Source organism: Conger conger, chromosome 16, assembly GCF_963514075.1.
Source record: "Conger conger chromosome 16, fConCon1.1, whole genome shotgun sequence".
Classification (NCBI taxonomy): Eukaryota; Metazoa; Chordata; class Actinopteri; order Anguilliformes; family Congridae; genus Conger; species Conger conger.
In genome coordinates, this window is record NC_083775.1 from 40,804,961 (window position 1) to 40,829,049 (window position 24,089).

General features: G+C 47.7%; 1 protein-coding gene across 1 annotated transcript; it reads left to right on the top strand.

The window, feature by feature from the left end:
* The first annotated feature begins 15,334 nt into the window (after positions 1 to 15,334).
* LOC133114212 (probable cyclin-dependent serine/threonine-protein kinase DDB_G0292550) lies at positions 15,335 to 21,814 on the top strand. Its single transcript, XM_061223381.1, has 4 exons — positions 15,335 to 15,406; positions 17,991 to 18,050; positions 18,136 to 20,738; positions 21,783 to 21,814. The coding sequence occupies exons 2-4, from the start codon at positions 18,043 to 18,045 to the stop codon at positions 21,812 to 21,814; spliced, it is 2,643 nt and encodes an 880-aa protein (XP_061079365.1). The 5' UTR covers positions 15,335 to 15,406; positions 17,991 to 18,042.
* The last annotated feature ends 2,275 nt before the right edge of the window (positions 21,815 to 24,089 follow it).

Sequence of the window (24,089 nt, forward strand, 5' to 3'; positions counted from 1 at the left end):
GAGTAAAGGAGGGGGGAGTGGAGTAAGGGAGGGTAGAGTGGAGGAGTCGAAGTGGGGTAGTGGAGTAAAGGAGGCTGGAGTGGAGGAGTGGTTTTGGGGGAATGGAGTGGAGGAGGGTTGAGTGGGGGAGTGGAGTAAAGAAGGGTGGAGTGGAGGAGTGGAGTAAAGGAGGGGGAGTGGAGGAGTGGTAGTGAGGGAGTGGAATAAAAGAGGGTGGAGTGGAGGAGTGGTCGTGATGGAATGGAGTAAAGAAGGGAGGAGTGGAGGAGTGGTAGTGGGGGAGTGGAGTAAAGGAGGGGGAGTGGAGGAGTGGGAGTGGAGGAGTGGAGTAAAGAAAGGTGGAGTGGTAGTTGGGGAGTGGAGTAAAGGAGGGGGGATTGGAGGAGTGGTTTGCGGGGGAATGGAGGAGTGGGATTGGGGGAGTGGATGAGTGGTAGTGGGGGAGTGGAGTAAAGGAGGGTGGAAAGGGGGAGTGGAGTAAAGGAGGTTGGAGTGGAGGAGTGGAGTAAAAGAAAGGTGGAGTGGTAGTGGGGGAGTGGAGTGAAGGAGGGTGGAGTAGGGGAGTGGAGTAAAGGAAGGTGGAGTGGTAGTGGGGGAGTGGAGTAAAGGAGGGTGGAGTGGAGGAGTGGTAGTGAGGGAGTGGAATAAAGGAGGGTGGAGTGGAGGAGTGGTCGTGGGGGAATGGAGTAAAGGAGGGAGGAGTGGAGGAGTGGTAGGTGGGGAGTGGAGTAAAGGAGGGGGGTGGGAGCAGTGGGAGTGGGGGAGTGGAGTAAAGGAGGGTGGAGTGGAGGAGTGGAGTAAAGGAGGGTGGAGTGGAGGAGTGGTAGTGAGGGAGTGGAGTAAAGGAGGGTGGAGTGGAGGAGTCGTCATGGGGGAGTGGAGTGGAGGAGGGTGGAGTGGGGGAGTGGAGCAAATAAGGGTGGAGTGGAGGAGTGGATGTGAGGGAGTGGAGTAAAAGAGGGTGGACTGAAGGAGTGGAGTAAAGGAAGGTGGAGTGGTAGTGGGGGAGTGGAGTAAAAGAGGGGAGAGAGGAGGCGTGGTTGTGGGGGAGTTGAGTAAAGGAGGGTGGAGTGGAGGAGTGGAGTAAAGGGAGGTGGAGTGGTAGTGGGGGAGTGGAGTAAAGGAGGGTGGAGTGGAGGAGTGGTAGTGGGGGAATGGAGGAGTGGGAGTGGGGGAGTGGATGAGTGGTAGTGGGGGAGTGGGGTAAAGGAGGGTGGAAAAGGGGAGTGGAGTAAAGGAAGGTGGAGTGGTAGTGGGGGAGTGGAGTAAAGGAGGGTGGAGTAGGGGAGTGGAGTAAAGGAAGGTGGAGTGGTAGTGGGGGAGTGGAGTAAAGGAGGGTGGAGTGGAGGAGTGGTATTGATGGAGTGGAATAAAGGACGCTGGAGTGGAGGAGTGGTCGTGGGTGAATGGAGTAAAGGAGGGAGGAGTGGAGGAGTGGTAGTGGGGGAGTGGAGTAAAGGAGGGTGGAGTGGAGGAGTGGAGTAAAGGAGGGTGGAGTGGAGGAGTGGTTGTGAAGGAGTGGAGTAAAGGAGGGTGGACTGAAGGAGTGGAGTAAAGGAAGGTGGAGTGGTCGTGGGGGAATGGAGTAAAGGAGTGAGGCGTGGAGGAGTGGTAGTGGGGGAGTGGAGTAAAGGAGGGTGGAGTGGAGGAGTGGAGTAAAGGAGGGTGGAGTGGAGGAGTGGTTGTGAAGGAGTGGAGTAAAGGAGGGTGGAGTGGAGGAGTCGTCATGGGGGAGTGGAGTAAAAGAGGGTGGAAAGGGGGAGTGGAGTAAAGGAGGGTGGAATGGTAGTGGGGGAGTGGAGTGAAGGAGGGTGGAGTAGGGGTGTGGAGTAAAGGAAGGTGGAATGGAGGAGTGGTAGTGAGGGAGTGGAATAAAAGAGGGTGGAGTGGAGGAGTGGTCGTTGGGGAATGGAGTAAAGAAGGGAGGAGTGGAGGAGTGGTAGTGGGGGAGTGGAGTAAAGGAGGGGGAGTGGAGGAGTGGGAGTGGAGGAGTGGAGTTAAGAAAGGTCGAGTGGTAGTGGGGGAGTGGAGTAAAGGAGGGGGGAGTGGAGGAGTGGTAGTGGGGGAATGGAGGAGTGGGAGTGGAGGAGTGGTAGTGGGGGAGTGGAGTAAAAGAGGGTGGAAAGGGGGAGTGGGAGTGGGGGAGTGGAGTAAAGGAGGGTGGAGTGGAGGAGAGGAGTAAAGGAAGGAGGAGTGGTAGTGGGGGAGTGGAGTAAAGGAGGGTTGAGTGGAGGAGTGGAGTAAAGGAGGGTGGAGTGGAGGAGTGGTAGTGAGGGAGTGGAGTAAAGGAGGGTGGAGTGGAGGAGTCGTCATGGGGGAGTGGAGTGGAGGAGGGTGGAGTGGGGGAGTGGAGCAAATAAGGGTGGAGTGGAGGAGTGGATGCGAGGGAGTGGAGTAAAAGAGGGTGCAGTGAAGGAGTGGAGTAAAGGAAGGTGGAGTGGTAGTGGGGGAGTGGAGTAAAGTAGGGTGGAGTGGAGGAGTGGTATTGATGGAGTGGAATAAAGGACGGTGGAGTGGAGGAGTGGTCGTGGGGGAATGGAGTAAAGGATGGAGGAGTGGTATTGGGGGAGTGGAGTAAAGGAGGGGGGAGTGGAGGAGTGGGAGTGGGGGAGTGGAGTAAAGGAGGGTGGAGTGGAGGAGAGGAGTAAAGGAAGGAGGAGTGGAGGAGTGGTAGTGGGGGAGTGGAGTAAAGGAGGGTTGAGTGGAGGAGTGGAGAAAAGGAGGGTGGAGTGGAGGAGTGGTAGTGAGGGAGTGGAGTAAAGGAGGGTGGAGTGGAGGAGTCGTCATGGGGGAGTGGAGTAAAGGAGGGGGGAGTGGAATAAGGGAGGGTAGAGTGGAGGAGTGGAAGTGGGGTAGTGGAGTAAAGGAGGGTGAGTGGAGGAGTGGTTTTTGGGGAATGGAGTGGAGGAGGGTTGAGTGGGGGAGTGGAGTAAAGGAAGGTGGAGTGGTCGTGGGGTAGTGGAGGAGTGGTCGTGGGGGAGTGGAGTAAAAGAGGGGGGAGTGGAGTAAAGGAGGCTGGAGTGGAGGAGTGGAGTAAAGGAAGGAGGAGTGGAGGAGTGGTAGTGGGGGAGTGGAGTAAAGGAGGGTGGAGTGGAGGAGTGGAGTAAAGGAGGGTGGATTGGAGGAGTGGTAGTGAGGGAGTGGAGTAAAGGAGGGTGGAGTGGGGGAGTGGAGCAAATAAGGGTGGAGTAGAGGAGTGGATGTGAGGGAGTGGAGTAAAAGAGGGAGGAATGGAGGAGTGGTCGTGGGGGAGTGGAGTAAAGGAGGGGGGAGTGGAGGAGTGGTAGTGGGGGAGTAGAGTAAAGGAGGGTGGAGTGGAGGAGTGGAGTAAAGGAGGGTGGTAGTGGGGGAGTGGAGTAAAGGAGGGGGAGTGGAGGAGTGGAATAAAGGAGGGGGGAGAGGAGTAAGGGAGGGTAGAGTGGAGGAGGGTGGAGTGGGGGAGTGGAGCAAATAAGGGTGGATTGGAGGAGTGGATGTGAGCGAGTGGAGTAAAAGAGGGAGGAATGGAGGAGTGGTCGTGGGGGAGTGGAGTTAAGGAGGGGGGAGTGGAGGAGTGGTAGTGGGGGAGTAGAGTAAAGGAGCGTGGAGTGGAGGAGTGGAGTAAAGGAGGGTGGTAGTGGGGGAGTGGAGTAAAGGAGGGGGAGTGGAGGAGTGGAATAAAGGAGGGGGGAGTGGAGTAAGGGTGGGTCGAGTGGAGGAGTGGAAGTGGGGTAGTGGAGTAAAGGAGGGTGGAGTGGAGGAGTGGTTTTGGGGGAATGGAGTGGAGGAGGGTTGAGTGGGGGAGTGGAGTAAAGAAGGGTGGAGTGGAGGAGTGGAGTAAAGGAGGGGGAGTGGAGGAGTGGTAGTGGGGGAATGGAGGAGTGGTCGTGGGGGAGTGGAGTAAAAGTGGGTGGAAAGGTTTGTGGAGTAAAGGAGGGTGGAGTGGAGGAGTGAAGTAAAGGAGGGTGGAGTAGGGGAGTGGAGTAAAGGAAGGTGGAGTGGTAGTGGGGGAGTGGAGTAAAGGAGGGTGGAGTGGAGGAGTGGTATTGATGGAGTGGAATAAAGGAGGGTGGAGTGGAGGAGTGGTCGTGGGTGAATGGAGTAAAGGAGGGAGGAGTGGAGGAGTGGTAGTGGGGAAGTGGAGTAAAGGAGGGGGGAGTGGAGGAGTGGGAGTGGGGGAGTGGAGTAAAGGAGGGTGGAGTGGAGAAGTGGAGTAAAGGAGGGTGGAGTGGAGTAAAGGAAGGAGGAGTGGTAGTGGGGGAGTGGAGTAAAGGAGGGTGGAGTGGAGGAGTGGAGTAAAGGAGGGTGGAGTGGAGGAGTCGTCATGGGGGAGTGGAGTGGAGGTGGGTGGAGTGGGGGAGTGGAGCAAATAAGGGTGGAGTAGAGGAGTGGATGTGACGGAGTGGAGTAAAAGAGGGAGGAATGGAGGAGTGGTCGTGGGGGAGTGGAGTAAAGGAGGGGGGAGTGGAGGAGTGGTAGTGGGGGAGTAGAGTAAAGGAGGGTGGAGTGGAGGAGTGGAGTAAAGGAGGGTGGTAGTGGGGGAGTGGAGTAAAGGAGGGGGAGTGGAGGAGTGGAATAAAGGAGGGGGGAGTGGATTAAGGGAGGGTAGAGTGGAGGAGTGGAAGTGGGGTAGTGGAGTAAAGGAGGGTGGAGTGGAGGAGTGGTTTTGGGGGAATGGAGTGGAGGAGGGTGGAGTGTAGGAGGGTGGAGTGGTAGTGGGGGAGTGGAGTGTAGGAGGGTGGAAAGGGGAGTGGAGTAAAGGAGGGTGGAGTGGTAGTGGGGGAGTGGAGTAAAGGAGGGTGGAGTGGAGGAGTGGAATTGGGGAGTGGAGTAAAGGAGGGTAGAGTGGAGGTGTGGAGTAATGGAGGGTGGAGTGGAGTGGAGGAGTGGCTGTGGGGGAGTGGAGTAAAGGAAGTAGGAGTGGAGGAGTGGGAGTCGGGGAGGGGGAGTGGAGTAAAGGAGGGAGGAGTGGAGGAGTGGTAGTGGGGGAGTGGAGTAAAGGAGGGGGGAGTGTAGGAGTGGTAGGTGGGAAATGGAGTAAAGGAGGGGGGAGTGGAGGATTGGTAGTGGGGGAGTAGAGTAAAGGAGGGTGGAGTGGGGGAGTGGGGGCGTGGAGTAAAGGAGGGGGGAGTGGAGGAGTGGAGTAAAGGAGGGTGGAGTGGAGGAGTGGAGTAAAGGAGGGTGGTAGTGGGGGAGTGGAGTAAAGGAGGGGGAGTGGAGGAGTGGAATAAAGGAGGGGGGAGTGGAGTAAGGGTGGGTCGAGTGGAGGAGTGGAAGTGGGGTAGTGGAGTAAAGGAGGGTGGAGTGGAGGAGTGGTTTTGGGGGAATGGAGTGGAGGAGGGTTGAGTGGGGGAGTGGAGTAAAGAAGGGTGGAGTGGAGGAGTGGAGTAAAGGAGGGGGAGTGGAGGAGTGGTCGTGGGGGAGTGGAGTAAAAGTGGGTGGAAAGGTTTGTGGAGTAAAGGAGGGTGGAGTGGAGGAGTGAAGTAAAGGAGGGTGGAGTAGGGGAGTGGAGTAAAGGAAGGTGGAGTGGTAGTGGGGGAGTGGAGTAAAGGAGGGTGGAGTAGGGGATTGGAGTAAAGGAAGGTGGAGTGGTAGTGGGGGAGTGGAGTAAAGGAGGGTGGAGTGGAGGAGTGGTATTGATGGAGTGGAATAAAGGAGGGTGGAGTGGAGGAGTGGTCGTGGGTGAATGGAGTAAAGGAGGGAGGAGTGGAGGAGTGGTAGTGGGGGAGTGGAGTAAAGGAGGGGGGAGTGGAGGAGTGGGAGTGGGGGAGTGGAGTAAAGGAGGGTGGAGTGGAGAAGTGGAGTAAAGGAGGGTGGAGTGGAGTAAAGGAAGGAGGAGTGGTAGTGGGGGAGTGGAGTAAAGGAGGGTGGAGTGGAGGAGTGGAGTAAAGGAGGGTGGAGTGGAGGAGTCATCATGGGGGAGTGGAGTGGAGGAGGGTGGAGTGGGGGAGTGGAGCAAATAAGGGTGGAGTGGAGGAGTGGATGTGAGGGAGTGGAGTAAAAGAGGGAGGAATGGAGGAGTGGTCGTGGGGGAGTGGAGTAAAGGAGGGGGGAGTGGAGGAGTGGTAGTGGGGGAGTAGAGTAAAGGAGGGTGGAGTGGAGGAGTGGAGTAAAGGAGGGTGGTAGTGGGGGAGTGGAGTAAAGGAGGGGGAGTGGAGGAGTGGAATAAAGGAGGGGGGAGTGGAGTAAGGGAGGGTAGAGTGGAGGAGTGGAAGTGGGGTAGTGGAGTAAAGGAGGGTGGAGTGGAGGAGTGGTTTTGGGGGAATGGAGTGGAGGAGGGTTGAGTGGGGGAGTGGAGTAAAGAAGGGTGGAGTGGAGGAGTGGAGTAAAGGAGGGGGAGTGGAGGAGTGGTAGTGGGGGAGTGGAGGAGTGGTAGTGGGGGAGTGGAGTAAAAGAGGGTGGAAAGGGGGAGTGGAGTAAAGGAGGGTGGAGTGGAGGAGTGATGTAAAGGAGGGTGGAGTAGGGGAGTGGAGTAAAGGAAGGTGGAGTGGTATTGGAGGAGTGGAGTAAGGGAGGGTGGAGTGGAGGAGTGGATGTGGGGGAGTGGAGTAAAGGAGGGTGGAGTGGAGGAGTGGTTGTGGGGGAATGGAGTAGAGGAGGGTGGAGTGGAGGAGTGGTAGTGGGGGAGTCGAATAAAGGAAGGTGGAGTGGAGGAGTGGTCGTGGGGGAATGGAGTGGAGGAGGGTGGAGTGGGGGAGTGGAGTAAAGGAGGGTGGAGTGGGGGAGTGGAGTAAAGGAGGGGGGAGTGGAGGAGTGGAATTGGGGAGTGGAGTAAAGGAAGGTGGAGTGGGGGAGTGGAGTTACGGAGGGTGGAGTGGAGGAGTGGAGTAAAAGAGGGGAGAGAGGAGGCCTGGTAGTGGGGGAGTGGAGTAAAGGAGGGTGGAGTGAAGGAGTGGAATTGGGGAGTGAAGTAAAGGAGGGTGGAGTGGAGTAAAGGAGGATGGAGTGGAAGAGTGGAGTAAAGGAGGGAGGAGTGGAAGTGGGGGAGTAAAGGAAGGGGGAGTGGAGGAGTGGTAGTGGGGGAGTGGAGTAAAAGAGGGGAGAGAGGAGGCCTGGTAGTGGGGGAGTGGAGTAAAGGAGGGTGGAGTGGTAGTGGGGGAGTGGAGTGTAGGAGGGTGGAAAGGGGAGTGGAGTAAAGGAGGGTGGAGTGGTAGTGGGGGAGTGGAGTAAAGGAGGGTGGAGTGGAGGAGTGGAATTGGGGAGTGGAGTAAAGGAGGGTAGAGTGGAGGTGTGGAGTAAAGGAGGGTGGAGTGGAGTGGAGGAGTGGCTGTGGGGGAGTGGAGTAAAGGAAGTAGGAGTGTAGGAGTCGGAGTGGGGGAGGGGGAGTGGAGTAAAGGAGGGAGGAGTGGAGGAGTGGTAGTGGGGGAGTGGAGTAAAGGAGGGGGGAGTGTAGGAGTGGTAGGTGGGAAATGGAGTAAAGGAGGGGGGAGTGGAGGATTGGTAGTGGGGGAGTAGAGTAAAGGAGGGTGGAGTGGGGGAGTGGAGTAAAGGAGGGTGGATTGGGGGAGTGGAGTAAAGGATGGTGGAGTGGAGGAGTGGTAGTGGGGGAGTGGAGCAAAGGAGGGGGGAGTGGAGGAGTGGAAGTGGGGGAGTGGAGTAAAGGAGGGTGGACTGGAGGAGTGGTAGTGCGGGAGTGGAGTAAAGGAGGGGGAGTGGAGTAAAGGAGGGTGAAGTGGAGGAGTGGAGTAAAGGACTCAAATTACCCAAATTACCTCATGTCCCAAATTACCTGAATTCTGTTGTCACTACGAACAAACATCGTTTACAATTCATTCCAAGTACAGGCAAGCTACATTTCGTGCATCGGGTTTACAAAATACTTTTTCCGTGATAATTCAGTGTTATTGCAGGCAAAAGTTTGTGTGATTGTTTAGTTAACTTCACAAGGTATGTCAATGTGTGATAAAACAGGTTCATGTTCCGTCATGTGTGTTACCCTGTGTGGGATTGAAGGGCCGAACATCGCCACGCTACATTGGTGTCAGTAGTGGGATCAAACTGATCGAAGAAAAATCGAAGAAATCTTCATCAATATGGGACAAACAGTTTTTCTTTATTTTTTTACAGCAGGCTTAAACGAGTAGTCTGGGGTGAGTTTCCCGATAACGGTGTCTCATAGCGCTTTATGAAGACTCTCAAAGACACAGGTGTCAAACTCCAGTCCCGGAGGGCCGCAGTGTCTGCTGGTTTTCGGGTTGTTCCCGGCACCTGTGGTTCGAGTCTTTAATTGGCTAAAGAATCCACACACCTTGTTCTCAAGGCCTTAATTGACAGCTCGACAGATTGAAAGGCAACCACAAAAACCGGCAGACACTGCGGCCCGATGGGAATTCAGTTTGACACCCCTGCTCTAAGGTATACCTTACTAAATTTGTTTACTTTTCTACGCGTGTTCCCCGAACTATCGCTTTGGGGGTTGCTTAAGGGATAACTTGTACGTGTGACGTTACTAGGCCCATCGACTCGCTCTACGATCGATTATGCCCTCCATACAGCCACTGTTTGACTGCGTTATGAGAGAAAGTAATGTTATTTATGAATAAAACAGAAGAAATATTGCATTCATCACGACTGGTGGGAACGTATTAATAGAATTGAAAACTTACAAATTAAATTTTCCAACTGCATATATAATTTCCGGCAAAATATATTTACGGTTAGTGATACGGTTTGTTGCTACGCCATCTAGCAATACACCTTCTTTGGCATGTCATGTTTTATTTACATTATTTTAATATCTTTGTCATAGTGCCTTAAATTACTTTGCAATCAGGGTTGATTTGGCAGAAGGACCATCACATTACTCGTGTAAATCACTATTTTCTCAGATTAGCTGACGTTTTCAATAAAAGTGCGCCAACAAGCAAAACGCACCGACACGAAAACTAAATTTTTTTAATGTTTTTTTTTTTACCTACAATATGGTGGAAAAAACTAAGAAATTAGCGGTCCCACAGATTGGCAGCAAACGACATGGAGATACTGTTAGACGTGCCGCTGAATATAGAAACAACTTCAGAATTATTCGTGTACATATTGCTTAACAGATTGAGATGGATTTCAGATGATTTCAGAGGCTTGCAGTCGTAACAGTGGTGGCCTCTAGCGGAGTGAGCTGACAACATCGCTAAGGTATAGCTAAGAGTGGTCCAGACCAACTTTACGAAAGTACGACGTAGAGAAGGTATACTTAGCTAAGAACGTTTCGTGAAACACACTGAAACGTTACGGTAGAGCTTAAGGTACAATTTACGAACGACGTAGCGTTAAGAAGGCTTCGGGAAACACACCCTAGTTCACTTCCACCCTGCACTGGGCACCATGCAACATGTAAGAGTAGACATTAGAAAGTGCAAACATGCATTATGTGATGGTGCTTCCCAACCCTCTCCTGGGGCCCTCCAGCTGTTTTTGTATAATCCAATCCTCCATGTATTTGTTAAATTCCACCATCATTCGATGGGCCGACATTAGGCAGTCAGAGCAGTCGTCTGGCAGTCGGAGGGTTGCCGGTTTGATCCCCCGCCCGGGCAGTGTCGAAGTGTCCCTGAGCCAGACACCCAACCCCCAAATGCTCCTGACGAGCTGGTCGGGGACTTGCATGGCAGCCAATCGCCGTTGGTGTGTCGGTGTGTGTGTGTGTGTATGAATGGGTGAATGGAGAAGCATCAATTGTTACAGCGCTTTGGATGAAGGTCATTTACCATTCTTTGATTAACTAGGAGTCCTGACTGCTCTTCATCCTTTTTATTAATCTAGAAAGCGTCACATGGCATAAGCCATGCTTATCTGCGCTGGTGCGCACAGATAGCTTTCCCATTAGGTAAAGCTCTGCTGAAAAGAGATGTGTCTTTTTCTCTAAGATTTCTCTAAGAGATTCTCGGCATTTTCTCTAAATGTAACAAAAGAGATGTCTTAAGGAAATTTCATATGTTTGCAAACTTAAACATCCATCCATCCATCCATTATCTTAATCTTCTTGTCCTGAACAGGGTCGCAGGGGGGCCGGAGCCTATCCCAGCATACATTGGGCGAAAGGCAGGAATACACCCTGGACAGGTCGCTCGTCCATCGCAGGGCACACACACCATTCACTCACACACTCATACCTACGGGCAATTTAGACTCTCCAATCAGCCTAACCTGCATGTCTTTGGCCTGTGGGAGGAAACCGGAGTACCGGAGGAAAGAGCTTTACGACGGTAGCTCCACCACACATGCTCCGATGGCGTAGAAATTTTGTCTGAAGTTCATGGATTATTATATTATAATTATATATTATGTATTATTATAAGCACGTAACCTCGTCATTGCAGCTGCCATTGTTTTCGAGAAAATGCGCACTTTACTTTCGCCCTCCTTTACTTTTGACTCGGCTGTCCTCTATTGCTTGATATGAAAAATTATATGTTACAACCAACCCCAATTAAATGTGACAACTATAGCCAACAGTGCTTTTTTACCACAACTTTAGCTAATGACCATGAAAGACCAAATTATTTCCCTGATATAATCATTATTAGCATTGAAGTATAGAAGAAAAATATCAATGAAAACATGACATGAAAAATATTAAACCCTAAACCCTAAACCCTAAATATTAAACTGTCACGTTTCATGTTTGTCATGTCACGTATTATGTTAGTCTAATATCACCATGTTTTTATGTTTCATGTCATGTTATGTTTCATGTTTAGTTGTTGTTACGATTTAATTGTTAGTCTTGCCTCCTGTTCGTCAGTGCATCTTTTAGTGTTATTGTCAAGCAATTTGTCTACACGTTACGATCCAAGCCAATTTATTGACCATGCCTTCTCCCTCGGTACTGCGCTTTGGTTTTCTGGCTGGATATTTACGTGTATGAACATTGCTTGTTTTTGACTACGCTCTCTGGATATTCCCCAAATAAAGCCCTGACGGGACTCTACTACACTACTGTTTCTGAGTCGTGCATTTTGGGTCGAAACCCCCCACGCACCCGTCTCACTCACTTCAGTGATATGTGGCTCATTCATGAAATGGGTGAACTCCAAAACTGAACATTTTGATATCAAAATCTTTGTACAGCACCTTATTGGGAGCGAGATATAAGCAGTGTGACAACCAACCCGTGTGACAACCATCTCCGCTCTCCCCTACTGAGTATTGTGAATTAAATACTGAGTACCATCAGATATAACCAGCTCTCCCAAATTAGGCAGTTTAGTATATGTGCAGGACCTATGTATTTTTATTTGCATCACGAAATTGTGCACACTGTATCAATATTTGCGGACATGTAGACTTCTTTCTCCGCACTCACACCTTGGAGTAGAAAAGACCTGCAATGCGTAGATTGTAAACAGTCTTGAAGCGCAGTTATTCTTATTTCTGGTTATTCTAAAAGCTAACGCCATAGATAATAAAGTGGTGTATCTACTTTTTTTAAATAATTTATATATTTTTTGGTTTAGGCTAGACTAATTAGTGATTAAAACAGATTTTTAACGGATGAACTGAATTAATATATAGAATGTATGCTTTAATACAAAGACGTGTCACTTGCCAATTGATTCGACGTGTTACGTGGTTGTCCTATAGTTCGCACGCTATTTTCAAGAGAAATTAAGGTCATGAAGTCTGCTCCAAGGGCGTCACCAAGGTTTGAATACATTTGGTGCTGAGCCAAAGTCATTTAGGGCAAAGCGACATTCCATGTATTTTACTGTACCTGGGTGCATTGTTCAGTTCTTAATGTTTCATGTCGGACTATACTTGTTTTACTTCTCTTGTGAAATAAAGCATGTGTTCACTTGTATAAGCGTTCAACTCAGCCGAAATAAACAGCAGACTAGACCTACATACGCATATTAGCAAGGGTAATGTATTGTAAACTACTAGTGTAAATTTACAACAAAAGGAACGCTGTGAATTGAACGGAACACAATATTTGCATGCTGTTATGAGTCACGCAAAAGTTGAACAATATCCGCGCGAGCTTGCCCCAGCTATGGCAGCATAAGACTGTATGTCACTTGATAACAAATACTACCCTCTACTGGGCTTAGCAAAGCTAGAAAACCATCGTGCTCTGTGTACAGTATCAACTGAAATGTGATTATATTAATATAACGCGTGCATATGTAATTGACGCAAATAAATAGGGGAGATCGAAAGCAATGTAATGTTTTCTCGAAGACGATGGGCTGCAATGACGATGTGGTTACGTGTGCATGTGCATACAGTGCGTGAGCATATGTCCTAGTGGGAAAGCTGTCTGTGCGCACCAGCGCAGATAAGCTTGGCTTATGTCATGTGACGCATCATTAGAATTGTATTAACTGCTTGATAAGCTCCTCCCGACAAACATTTATCTATAGGTTTGATAAAAAGTTAGGCTACGATTTAAGGGTCACTGTTGCCAAAATCAACCGACATAATGTTTGAAAATGACAGACATCACAAACTCACGATCTAAGCTCCTTTTATTGACAGGTTTAATTAATACATTTTATATAAATCAGAGATACGACACACATTGGACCCACCCTCTCCAGTTTTTATGTAAACTCTATGTTGTCAGGCAGCTGCTCTTCTTCTTCAGTGCTGTTTGTGGAGGTTGGCCACAATACACTTGGTGTTTTCTTTGTCATAGGGGCACTTCTTGCATGCATGTGTCCCATTTGGATGCCCCTTCAGTACCTTGTGAACTTTTTGCCCTAATATCACACCAGACACTCAAATGTCCCTCTGGTGTGGCCATAGGCGTACGACAAATATGAAGCATTTTTCTCCACTACAGGGGCAGTCTAGTTGCACGCAAAACGATAACTATTTTTAATCTAAAGGTTCGTTAAAATTGGACCCATACATACCCTCTGGTGCTCCTATGACAAAGAAAACGTTTATCTCCTTCATTTAACCAGAGTAGGACTGTGCCAAAAGGGACTCAAGTGCCCCTCGGTGTGACATTAGGGTAAAATGAAGGATAGAACTGTCCCGTTTTGGCACGGACCTATCCTGGTTTAATAAAAGCTTTGAAAAGCACTGAAAATGATGCACTGATGGCAGGGGCGGTCGTAAAGATGTAAAGAGAGAACGTCCGTTGCTGAGGAACCTCATGGACGCAGTCGTTCATTTTAAAATCCAACGCTATCGGGAAACCCACCCCTGTACTTTATCAATTATTGTACTAAATTAGACGCAAACACAACAATACATAAAACAAAATCGCGAAATTGGATTTATTTTACTTAATCGTCAGCTAATTTCTATTAATAAATTAAATAGTTTTAAGGACTCGAATCATTCAAACGACACAGTACGTAGTTAAAACCAGCGAATATGTCGTTAAACAACTTAATAAATGGACTTAGTAAGTCAGTGATAGGGTTTGGTCTTTTTGTCGTTAAACCTCGGGAAAGTCATTTTGAATTACCTTTTCCTTTCCTGTATTCTTATTATTTTTTCTGTATTCTTTTTATTTACAATGTCTTGTCTTTATAGTTATTTGTAATTGTTTTGATTTAGTGCTGAATATAAACACTTTGAGCTACATTCTATATATGAAAGGTGCTATTTAAAAAGCTTATTGTATTTTGTATTATTTAATAATTGTTTTTAACAAAAATAAATTCATTTCAACATTTGTGCTAAAACAGAGCAAATAAAGAGATAAAGTGATAGTCTATGCACACAATTATATTGTCTTCTTGTTAAAAATAGCTCCAGTAATTAATGCAAGGTTTTTTTCTTTTTTTCTTTCTGCCTCAAGTCAAATTGAAATCAGTCCAATGTTGTGAAAGACTTAATGAGGCATTTGTGTGCGTATGTGAGCTGTGGAATGTGTTGATATTAAAATGGCCAACAAGAGTATTTACTTCCTTTTATCAGCGACACAATCATTTTTTTACAGAACTGTGTTGTATTAAATGTGACATTCATCATACTTACACCCCCAAAGCACCCTTCTATGAGGGCAGGCATGGACATCAATACTCTTTGTGGTCTTTTGTAAAGTTTTGAAATAAACCTTTCAACAATATTGCTAATAAAAGTCTACCAAAGTTATTTAAATCTTCATGTTATCCAAGGGAAGATATCATGGCAAGGGTATCTTTCAGCATTGTTGTTTAAGAATACAATGTGGGGAAAGTCAACAGTGTTTCAAATACATATTGGCCACAATATCTAAAATAAAAGGTTAACAGATCACTGAAAAGGAGATTCAAATTGGAATATTTGAGATGTCAATACCCCATTTCCCAAAGCATTCTCAAAGACATTCATGTTCTGCCTGCAACTGAAACTTCAGGACATCTTTCTATGTACATTGTCCTTATTGCTGTTTCACAATTTTTAAATAGTTTTCTGAAAGAAAAGTCATTTATGTATGTCCGTCATGATTAACCCTAATGCAGCCAAGCAGGTAAACTGAGACCCAATTTCTCTTTCAAACTGAAAACCAGGGGAATGAGAGAGGTTGCCTTGGCAATCAGATGTTGGAGATGTTTAGGTCACATGGAAAGTGCCAGAATGATTTGACCAGTACATTAGGGATACAATTTTAATCTTCCAAAAGGTGTGCTGGGATATTTAATAGCCACAGTTCACAGCCAAAGTTACAAATTCTGTATGGTCTGATCTAAACGTCATCAGTCACAATAGATATACAGTAACATAATGCTACAATTTACTTGGTCCAATGGGGGAGTGCCAAGATCTCACCAAAATATGGGGTCATTATAGTTTGTCATTGATTTATAGGTTATATAATATATCTGTGTGGCAATGTAATGCAATGGGTAAGGAAGAAGGATTTGATTTCGAGGTGGGGCCCTATCATTGTACCTGTTAACAAGTTGCTGTACTTGAATTGATTCCATAAATATCCAGCTTTTAAAATTAATTGTCAATAAAAAACAATATATTTTACCTGCATATGTTTCTCTGGATAGGAGTGAGTGCTAAATACCTAAATGTAAATATAAATATTCCTTAGAGGGTATAAGAGACTCATACATGAGCAAAGATAGATGCAATGATAACTATCTATCACCGTAAACTCATGCATTTGGCATTTTGAATATTCTGAAATGTTGGGTGTCTACCTTCCAGTAAGACAGAAGCAATGTGTACAGCTTTGTATAAAGAGAACAAAGCATTTTCTGTACTTCAGAAGGTGTGGCAAACAAATTCAGGAAATACTTATTATTAATCAGAGCCTGTTTTTCTCTGTAGACTATAGAAGTATGTCAATATATTTAGGTTGTCAGTAATTTGATATCATATTACTGACGTCATATTATAAATGTGGCAGGACTAAGGCAGGTGTTGCATAAGTAAAGCAGGAGCTGTAGAGGAACAAAGTATATACTTCAGCTTTACAATAATTTCAGCTGAAAAACCACATAGGCCACAAGTTGCCACTGAAGCATCCTAGGACAAGGTAAGTGTAAATATATTTTAATGTATATTAGTTGGTATAATGCAAGCCTTTTATTGAGCAGACATTATGCGGTTTCTGTTCTGGCAATGACAACCACACGTGTTAAAAAATAAATATCAAAGTTTGAGAGCTCTAGTATAAACACTCATCTGCATGAACTTGTACAATCCCTACACATAAAAGAGGTAAATTTTTCGCAAGGACATTCAGAAGTATTTTCTCACACAGAGAGTGGCCACTGTGTGGAAATGGATTTAGGTAAACTAAAGCATTGTTGGGCTGAATAGCCTGTTCTTTTCAGTAATGTTATGTTATCTGTGAAAATTCTTCACCAAATTAAATATCAAGCTACAGCACAAACATTAGGGATGCCATTTCAGCTATTAATATATGAGTCTCATGTGCTCCTGTCCTCATCAATATATACTTACTGAAAAGAGGTCCAGAAAAAGTACAGAATTAAAGCTAAAGATAAAACTCATAGGTCAGAAACATCGGCATTGAGAGGAAGATTTGAGCTTAGTGTCCTCAGATTAAGTAGGAGACACTGAGAAATGCATTTGCACAAATAATGTGCAGAATAATGTGGCTGCCCCGAGAACCGTATTGTAAAAAATTTGGAAATTTTGCCAACTGATTGGGGACAGTACCATGATTCTTATCCACCTCGAGCGCCACCAATGGGTCAAATGTGGAGGTACCTTTATGCATCTATGTTTTCAGCTATATGCCGAAATGAGGATTCCTTGGATCAAGCCGAGTTTAACCCATTGAAGTTTCTGCCATATTGGATTTTCTGAAAATGTTTTTAAAAGCTTTACAGGCCACACTAAATTTGCTACAGATGATCGTCAGACCAAGCGTCAGATGGATTTTTGAATTTCAAAAGCCTTTGTCTGTCATAGCCAATCAAAATCAGCAAAACTTGGTATTGTGGAAGAAATCATTTGACCACTAGGGGGCACTGCAATATGCAAAAATAATATTCCAATTGAATATTAAAATTATTATTATCATATAAAAATGTAACAGGATTAAACAATAAAATGGGTGTTTCATTGCGGTAATCATGATTAATTAATGCTTTAGCGGTGTTGAATTTAAATTCCATAAAACACGTTAAAAAAAAGTTCTCTATAAAAAGGGTGTAGGCTACAAGTCTTTGCTTAGACCGTTGTTTATATGGCTGGCCTCTCTTTACATTACAAGTACATTTATTGCTTTATTATATTATTATATTATTTATTATATACTTTGGAAAGAACGCATCTTCAAAGACCAAGCCATTTTTTTGGGTGAGGCTCACAAAAGAAACAAGGAACAATAACAGCGACTTCAAATTTATACCTGCAAACATCATGGTACAGAAGTGGCATGGCATTTATTGCCTTGAACTGTTTTTCCCAGTCGGAAGGTGGTAATTGGTCATTCCGATATGATGTGAATGCAGCATTAGGCTTTGTTGCTATGGCTAACCTCTCCTTATGTTATATGTACTGCTTTATTAGAAGATTTGAAGCATGGCCACATAACCATGTCTTGTAGAACTAATGTACATTTTATACAGTAAATACATTTTATACAGTAAAATTACATTCTAGAAAAGCTGCTTGTGAAGTAATAATATGGACACATATTCGTGGTTGGCGGAGCTGAAACTACTCGTTGCAGGCTTCACTGTGGGAAGGAAAAAGCCAAATGTCAACACATTTTTTTTTTACCTCTTGCATAGTGGGGCAGTACAGATGGTGCAGTGGGAGTTTGCATGTTCTCCCCGTGTCTGTGTGGGTTTCCTCCACATGTTCTCCCCGTGTTTGTGTGGGTTTCCTCCACATATTCTCGCCGTGTTTGCATGGGTTTCCTCCGGGTAATGCGGTTTCCTCCCACAGTCCAAAGACATGCAGGTTTGGCTGATTGGAGAGTCTAAATTTCCTGTGGGTATGAGTGTGTGAGTGAATGGTGTGTGTGCCCTGCGATGGACTGGCGACCTGTCCAGGGTGTATTCCTGCCCTTCACCCAATGAATGCTGGGATGGGCTCCAGCCCCCCCCGCAACCCTGTTCAGGATAAGCGGGTTAGGATAATGGATGGATGGATGTTGCATAGTGTGTGTAACAGCTAGGCTATATATTAGTCTTCCCCAGCTCTGTCAATTAACTTCTTACACAACAGAATAAAATATGTTTTTGGCTTGTACTTCCATGAACAGAACTTCAATCTCCGCTTCAGAGAAGCCTTTTTCTTTTTTTCGACTATCTCTTTAAATAGCCAAAATTCCGTAAATGGTGTTTTAGGGGTGTCAATTTATGCTAATCACAAATTATGAACACAATTTACACACATGGATATGAAAAAAAGCTGTGTTTGATAAAAGTTTGCTTCCGATCACACACACATTTTCACACAGATTTCTGAAAATATTGATAAATGAGGTCCATTGAGTGGACTGTTGTGTCAGCAGAGTATTGTATTGACTTCAAAGTGACAGCAGAATCCACAGTGCTGTGCTGCACATGCTGGATGAAGCATAGATCTCTAAAAATATGCTAATGATGCTAATGATGACTATTTTGATTCTTTTCTAGATTAAAACGATTCATTTAAGATGAAAGGAAAAAACCTGGTTGCATTGTTCCTATGTATAGGTAAGTGAATCCATGCATCACAAAAAAATATTAAAAGGTGAAAATAAAATTTACCACAAATAAAGAAAATGAATTATCATTTCAGCAATGACAGGAGCTGCAGCCCAAACAATGAATGCAGCGCCGACTACAACTACAGCCCCGACTACAACTGCAGCCCCCACTACAACTGCAGCACCCACGACAACTGTAGCCCCAACTACAACTACAGCCCCTACAACAACTGTAGCCCCGACTACAACTGCAGCCCCCACCACAACAACTTCAGCCCCAACTACAACGACAGCCCCCACTACAACTGCACCCCCGACAACAACTTCAGCTCCCACAACAACTGCAGGCCCCACTACAACTGTAGCCCTGACTACAACGACAGCCCCAACTACAACTGTAGCCCTGACTACAACTGCAGCCCCCACTACAACAACTGCAGCCCCAACTACAACTGCAGCCCCGACTACAACTACAGCCCCCACTACAACTGCACCCCCGACAACAACTACAGCTCCCACAACAACTGCAGTGGCCACTACAACTGCAGCCCCCACTACAACAACTGCAGCCCCAACTACCACTGTAGCCCCCACTACAACTGCAGCCCCCACCACAACAACTTCAGCCCAAACTACAACGACAGCCCCCACTACAACTGCACCCCCGACAACAACTTCAGCTCCCACAACAACTGCAGGCCCCACTACAACTGTAGCCCTGACTACAACTACAGCCCCGACTACAACTGCAGCCTCCACTACAACAACTACAGCCCCTACTACAACTGTAGCCCCGACTACAACTACAGCCCCCACTACAACTGCACCCCCGACAACAACTTCAGCTCCCACAACAACTGCAGTCACCACTACAACTGCAGCCCCCACTACAACAACTGCAGCCCCAACTACAACTGTAGCCCCGACTACAACTACAGCCCCCACTACTACTGTAGCCCTGACTACAACTACAGCCCCGACAACAACTGCTGTCCCTACTACAACAACAACTGCAGGCCCCACTGCAACAACTGCAGCCTCCACTACAACTGTTGCCATGACTACAACTGCAGCCCCAACTACAACAACTGCAGTCACTGCTACAACAATTGCAGCCACTGCAACAACTGCTGCCCCCACTACAACTGTTGCCATGACTACAACTGCAGCATCAACAACAACTGCTGCCCCTACAGCAACAACTGCAGCCCCCACAGCAACAACAACTGCAGCCCCCGCTACAACAACTGCTGCCCCTGCTACAACCAGTTCAGCGCCTGCTACAACAACAACTGCAGCCTCATCTTCAACTGCAGCCCCCACAGTAACAACTGCAGCTCCCGCTACAACGACTGCAGCCACAGCAACAACTGCAGCCCCCGCTACAACAACTGCAGCCACAGCAACAACTGCAGCCCCTGCTACAACAACAACTGCAGCACCAGCTACAACAACTGCAGCGCCATCTTCGACTGCAGCCCCCACAGCAACAACTGCAGCCCCCGCTACAACAACTGCAGCCACTGCAACAACTGCTGCACCCGCTACAACAACCGCAGCCACTGGAACAACTGCAGCCCCCGCTACAACAACTGCAGCCACTGCAACAACTGCTGCACCCGCTACAACAACCGCAGCCACTGGAACAACTGCAGCCCCCGCTACAACAACTGCAGCCACAGCAACAACTCCAGCCCCCGCTACAACAACTGCAGCCACTGCAACAACTGCTGCACCCGCTACAACAACCGCAGCCACTGGAACAACTGCAGCCCCCGCTACAACAACTGCAGCCACAGCAACAACTCCAGCCCCCGCTACAACAACTGCAGCCACTGCAACAACTGCTGCACCCGCTACAACAACTGCAGCCACTGCAACAACTGCTGCACCCGCTACAACAACCGCAGCCACTGGAACAACTGCAGCCCCCGCTACAACAACTGCAGCCACAGCAACAACTGCAGCCCCTGCTACAACAACAACTGCAGCACCAGCTACAACAACTGCAGCGCCATCTTCGACTGCAGCCCCCACAGCAACAACTGCAGCCCCCGCTACAACAACTGCAGCCACTGCAACAACTGCTGCACCCGCTACAACAACCGCAGCCACTGGAACAACTGCAGCCACAGCAACAACTCCAGCCCCCGCTACAACAACTGCAGCCACTGCAACAACTGCTGCACCCGCTACAACAACTGCAGCCACTGCAACAACTGCTGCACCCGCTACAACAACCGCAGCCACTGGAACAACTGCAGCCCCCGCTACAACAACTGCAGCCACAGCAACAACTCCAGCCCCCGCTACAACAACTGCAGCCACTGCAACAACTGCTGCACCCGCTACAACAACCGCAGCCACTGGAACAACTGCAGCCCCCGCTACAACAACTGCAGCCACAGCAACAACTGCAGCCCCTGCTACAACAACAACTGCAGCACCAGCTACAACAACTGCAGCGCCATCTTCGACTGCAGCCCCCACAGCAACAACTGCAGCCCCCGCTACAACAACTGCAGCCACTGCAACAACTGCTGCACCCGCTACAACAACCGCAGCCACTGGAACAACTCCAGCCCCCGCTACAACAACTGCAGCCACTGCAACAACTGCTGCACCCGCTACAACAACTGCAGCCACTGCAACAACTGCTGCACCCGCTACAACAACCGCAGCCACTGGAACAACTGCAGCCCCCGCTACAACAACTGCAGCCACTGGAACAACTGCAGCCCCCGCTACAACAACTGCAGCCACTGCAACAACTGCTGCACCCGCTACAACAACCGCAGCCACTGGAACAACTGCAGCCCCCGCTACAACAACTGCAGCCACAGCAACAACTCCAGCCCCCGCTACAACAACTGCAGCCACTGCAACAACTGCTGCACCCGCTACAACAACCGCAGCCACTGGAACAACTGCAGCCCCCGCTACAACAACTGCAGCCACAGCAACAACTCCAGCCCCCGCTACAACAACTGCAGCCACTGCAACAACTGCTGCACCCGCTACAACAACTGCAGCCACTGCAACAACTGCTGCACCCGCTACAACAACCGCAGCCACTGGAACAACTGCAGCCCCCGCTACAACAACTGCAGCCACTGCAACAACTGCTGCACCCGCTACAACAACCGCAGCCACTGGAACAACTGCAGCCCCCGCTACAACAACTGCAGCCACAGCAACAACTGCAGCCCCTGCTACAACAACAACTGCAGCACCAGCTACAACAACTGCAGCGCCATCTTCGACTGCAGCCCCCACAGCAACAACTCCAGCCCCTGCTACAACAACTGCAGCCACTGCAACAACTGCTGCACCCGCTACAACAACCGCAGCCACTGGAACAACTGCAGCCCCCGCTACAACAACTGCAGCCACAGCAACAACTGCAGCCCCTGCTACAACAACAACTGCAGCTGCCACTACAACTGCAGCCCCCACTACAACTGCAGCTGCCACTACTACTGCAGCCCCAACAACAACAGCCTCCACCGATCCACCATCAGGAAACGAGGGTTTCCGGGACCTGAGATTCAATCTTCGTAGACCTTTTACACCACAGCTCTCAAACCAGGCTTCCCCTCAATTCCAGCTTCTATCACGAAATATAACTACGGAGGTATTCTGTCATTACTCACTTCTTTATCAATGTTTTATCTCCTTTAAGTTAGAACTAATGTCAGTGTTGGGGCTAAATCATCATATTCTTAAAACTCAATTGCAGGTTCTGCTTCCACGGTGACTCCTAACACCTGAACCTCATTCAGGAAATGAGCAATACTGTCTATAGGGTGCATTGTAGATTAAATAATTCAAGAGATCCTGTTAGTGAAAGACAAAGCTGAAATTCCCCATTTAAGATCTCAACTTCACCGTTTTCTGATGAAAGCCTGTTTCTGATGTGACAAACTTCAGGGTGGTAGGAGTAGTCACGTGACCAAATACAATAAATACAATGTCCACTTCAAGTTCACATGCAAGTTTATTGCTGTTTGGTGGGGGAAGAGGTAGAGTTGAGTGTCTGCGTCAACAAGTCCGTAATCCAAGAGAATTGCCATTGTCCGATGCCAGGGGTCAGCACACGGAGTCGGGTTCTCTTATGGTCCTGGGCTAAGCTTTCTTTCGGGTTTTCATCCAATCAGGGGCTTCTCCTTTACAAAACAGATCAAACAAGGCACATTAGTAAACACCCCACAGCACTCCACAACAGCCCACAACAGCCCACAACACTCCACAATACCCCACAACACTCCACAACACCCCACAACACCCCACAACACTCCACAACACTCCATAACACTCCACAACACCCCACAACACTCTACAACACCCCACAACACCCCACCACACTCCAAAACACCCCACAACACCCCACAACACTCACAACACTCCACAACAGCCCACAACAGCCCACAACACTCCACAATACCCCACAACACTCCACAACACCCCACAACACTCCACAACACTCCATAACACCCCACAACACTCCATAACACTCCACAACACCCCACAACACTCTACAACACCCCACAACACCCCACCGCACTCCACAACACTCCACAACACCCCACAACACTCCACAACACCCCACACCCCACAACACTCCACAACACCCCACAACACCCCACAATACCCCACAACACTTCATGACACTCCACAACTCTCCACAAATGCAGCAACTCTGTTTGACTAAACTAATCATTTAGAAGATAACATGCAACTTAATTATTTTATGTTATAAATTCTCTCAGATTATTATTGAGGTTGTGTCATAAGTCTTGGGTGACACTCAGTTATTTATTTATTTGCTACAAAACCTTGGTATGACTTCGGAATTTGTATACTTTCAACCATTGAATCTCATGTTTTACTGAAAAGTGATATGCTTAAATCGATAATGCTATCAAACATTTATATGTTCTGGCTTATTTTTCACAGTTGAACCGTGCCTTTCGCAGAGGATTCCGTGGAACCTACAGCAGGTGTAGGGTTGAAACTTTCAGGTAAGAGTAATAACATTGCCATGGTGATTGGTTACCAGGGATGTCGTATTAGGGGACTAGAAAGTTTGAAGGGGGCCCAGAGATTGCATTTGCACAGGGCCTGCAGAGAATTCCATGCCACATCCATGTGGGTTTCTACTGCAGTCACTGCCCAGAATGGCTATTAGTGGTGCTGCTGCGTTTTCTACTGAGCCACTTTGATATTGTAGTGGCAGAAGGATGCTGCTGCTCCATAGAGACGTCTGCTTCATGCCTAACCCGCAACCCTTTTCTGTTCCTTCCTTTATCTTTCCTTTCGTCCGTAATCTCTTTGTCTTTTCCTCACCACCACTCCTCCTCCTCCCCCCTTGCTCTTTTATGACCTTCCCGTGAACAGTCGTGGGCGTCCTTTCACAGTAACCAACCGAATGGACTCAATAAACGTGGAAACACGGCTGATCTTTGCCAACCAGTCTGTGGTTCCAAACGCGACCCTGACAGAAAGAACCCTTGAGCAGGCCATTAATGATTCAATTGTTACCGCAGACATCTCTCCATCCAGCATTGATGCAGGTCAGTTCTTTACTCTTCACTCAAGTAGCATCATACTTATTTACACTTCCTCTATGCAGTGTCAAATGTATATATCTAAAATGGTTCTGATGCATTTTAGTATTATTTATACACTCACTGAGCACTTTATTAGGTAGACCTGTACACCAGCTTGTTAATGCTAATATTTAACCAGACAATCATTTGCCCTATTTAATCCTGATCCTTGTTTCCCCCTGATAGTTTTGCCTTGCACACCCAACTTCACCTCTAGGCTGGTCACACAATATTATGATATTTATTTTTGTATTTTGCATAAAAACATTAATTGTTCAACTTGTATCCCAAAAACGCAGGCACAACTACTACAACTACACCTACAACTACTACACCTACAGCCACAACAAGCAGTGCCATGGCAACAAACAAACCCCAGGAAGTCATCACTCTTCTGTTTCCTCTTTTTCTGGTCATTTATTTCTTGTCAAAAGATA